Genomic DNA, 1,676 nt, shown 5'->3' on the forward strand with positions numbered 1-1,676 from the left:
TGCCCCACCGACCTGCTCCCTCCGCGCCCACCCGCCCCGGAGGCCCCTTTACCTTGATGCAGTACGGGGGCTCATCGTAGGTGACCAGCATGTACCTGTCTCCGCGACTGGCCGGGTCGCGGGCGCGCAGCTGCGGAGCAGGGATGACGGAGGGCAGGGATGAGCGCAGGGAAGAGGGAGGGGGCGACACGGACGTTACAGAAGCACCTGAATCCGCCCCATCCCTAGGGGCTCTCCCCGCCTCTCCCCTACCCTCCCTTTACCTTCAGAAATAACTCCACAGCGCCTTTGGCAACGTCCAGATAGGAGGTGCCCAGGTCAGTGCGCTGGTTCATAGAGGCGGACGTGTCTATGAGGAACAGCAGGATGGGCATCTTCCTCCTCACCCCTGGCTCCAGCTCCCGGCTCGCCTGGCCCTCTAGTCCTCACTGCCCTGCTCCGCGACCAGAGCCCTCAACTCTCACCGAGCCAGGGAGCAAGAGGCAGAGGGAAGCCCAGCTCGACAGATGGGACTGCTGCTGCAGTCTGCAGCCCCACCGCCCCTCCCTCCCGGGGAACTTGAGAGTGGGAGCGTGTGTAGCCCTGGGGCCCTCCCCCTTCCTCGCTCCTTCTGCCACCACTACAGCCGCCACCGCCGCTGCCGCTGCCGGGACCACTGCCCAAGCATCCGTCCTCGCTCATTCGAGCGCTCCCCCAGACTGAGAGCCGTCTCTGTTCACCGCCACACAACTTCTCTCTGCTCACCTATCATGGGCACCATGTGACCAGGACCCGCGCCATTGGCTGCCAATTATGTGAGATTTGCATATTCATTAGATGACAGAACTAGAGGAGGGACTTGGGCGAACCCTGGGAGTTGAAGTTTGAACCTAGGCAGGGGGTAAGGCGAAAAGTTAAGGACCCTTGCCGGGAGCTCCTTTGCAGGACTTGGAAGCTGTTAGGATGGTTAATTCGTGTGTTCTGGATGGAGTTTCTCTTGCTTATAAAGATGAGTGAATTTCAGCAACAGCTGTATGGAAGGAGATGCTTGCGCGGACTGCGCAGTAAACGCTTTGCTAACTGCGCTCTATCAATCTTGGCTAAATCCAAAACATTTCAGAAGCTGCAAACTTCTTTCCAGGCAAGACTTACTCGCATTCCTTTGGATTCCGGTCCCCCCCACCAATCAGTATTTGTAGTCTGTTGCTGGCCTTACATTCCACATACATCTACTTAGGAAGGAAACGTTTAAGTTTAAACACAGTTGATTGAAACGGCCTGTAGCATGCACAGGCTTCTTCAGTTTCATTGAGCGCTTTGAAGTATTGGCCTGACTGATAATTCCACCCGCTTTGGGTATGCATAGCCTTAACACCTGGGAGGTTCACCTACCTTGATTCTGATTCAACTCATTCATGGAGCACCTATGAAGTACCAGACACCCACGTTGACCTCATTTAATCTTTGAAAGAAGCTCGGTAGATGGCACTGAGTTCAATTTTCAGTAGGACTCTGCAGCTCTGTGAGGTTAAGGTAATGGTGAGGGAAGCTGTCAGGTCAGGCTCTGTGGAGAGGCTCAAGGTGGCTGACCACAGTTGGTTGACTATGTAACACAGTTCTTAAATTGGAGGTGTGTGTTCCTAGTGGTACGCTGTGTACAACATGGACTCTTGGGTTTCAAATAATTTATTTCTTTG

The 1,676-nt window shown here is 54.8% G+C and overlaps 1 protein-coding gene across 1 annotated transcript in view; it reads right to left on the reverse strand.

Annotated features, from left to right (window-relative positions):
- The window catches only part of INTS6L (integrator complex subunit 6 like), a 62,950-nt gene extending 62,576 nt beyond the window's left edge, over nt 1-374 (reverse strand). The window contains exons 1-2 of the mRNA XM_042783382.1: nt 264-374; nt 53-130 (exon numbers count right to left, since the gene is read on the reverse strand). Of these exons, the coding sequence (XP_042639316.1) occupies nt 53-130; nt 264-374 (189 nt within the window). The remainder of the gene's footprint in view (nt 1-52; nt 131-263) is intronic.
- Between the last annotated feature and the right edge of the window lie 1,302 nt (nt 375-1,676).

Source organism: Orycteropus afer, unplaced genomic scaffold (genome assembly GCF_000298275.1).
Source record: "Orycteropus afer afer isolate SDZICR_OR568_19922 unplaced genomic scaffold, OryAfe1.0 scaffold00993, whole genome shotgun sequence".
Taxonomy (NCBI): domain Eukaryota; kingdom Metazoa; phylum Chordata; class Mammalia; order Tubulidentata; family Orycteropodidae; genus Orycteropus; species Orycteropus afer.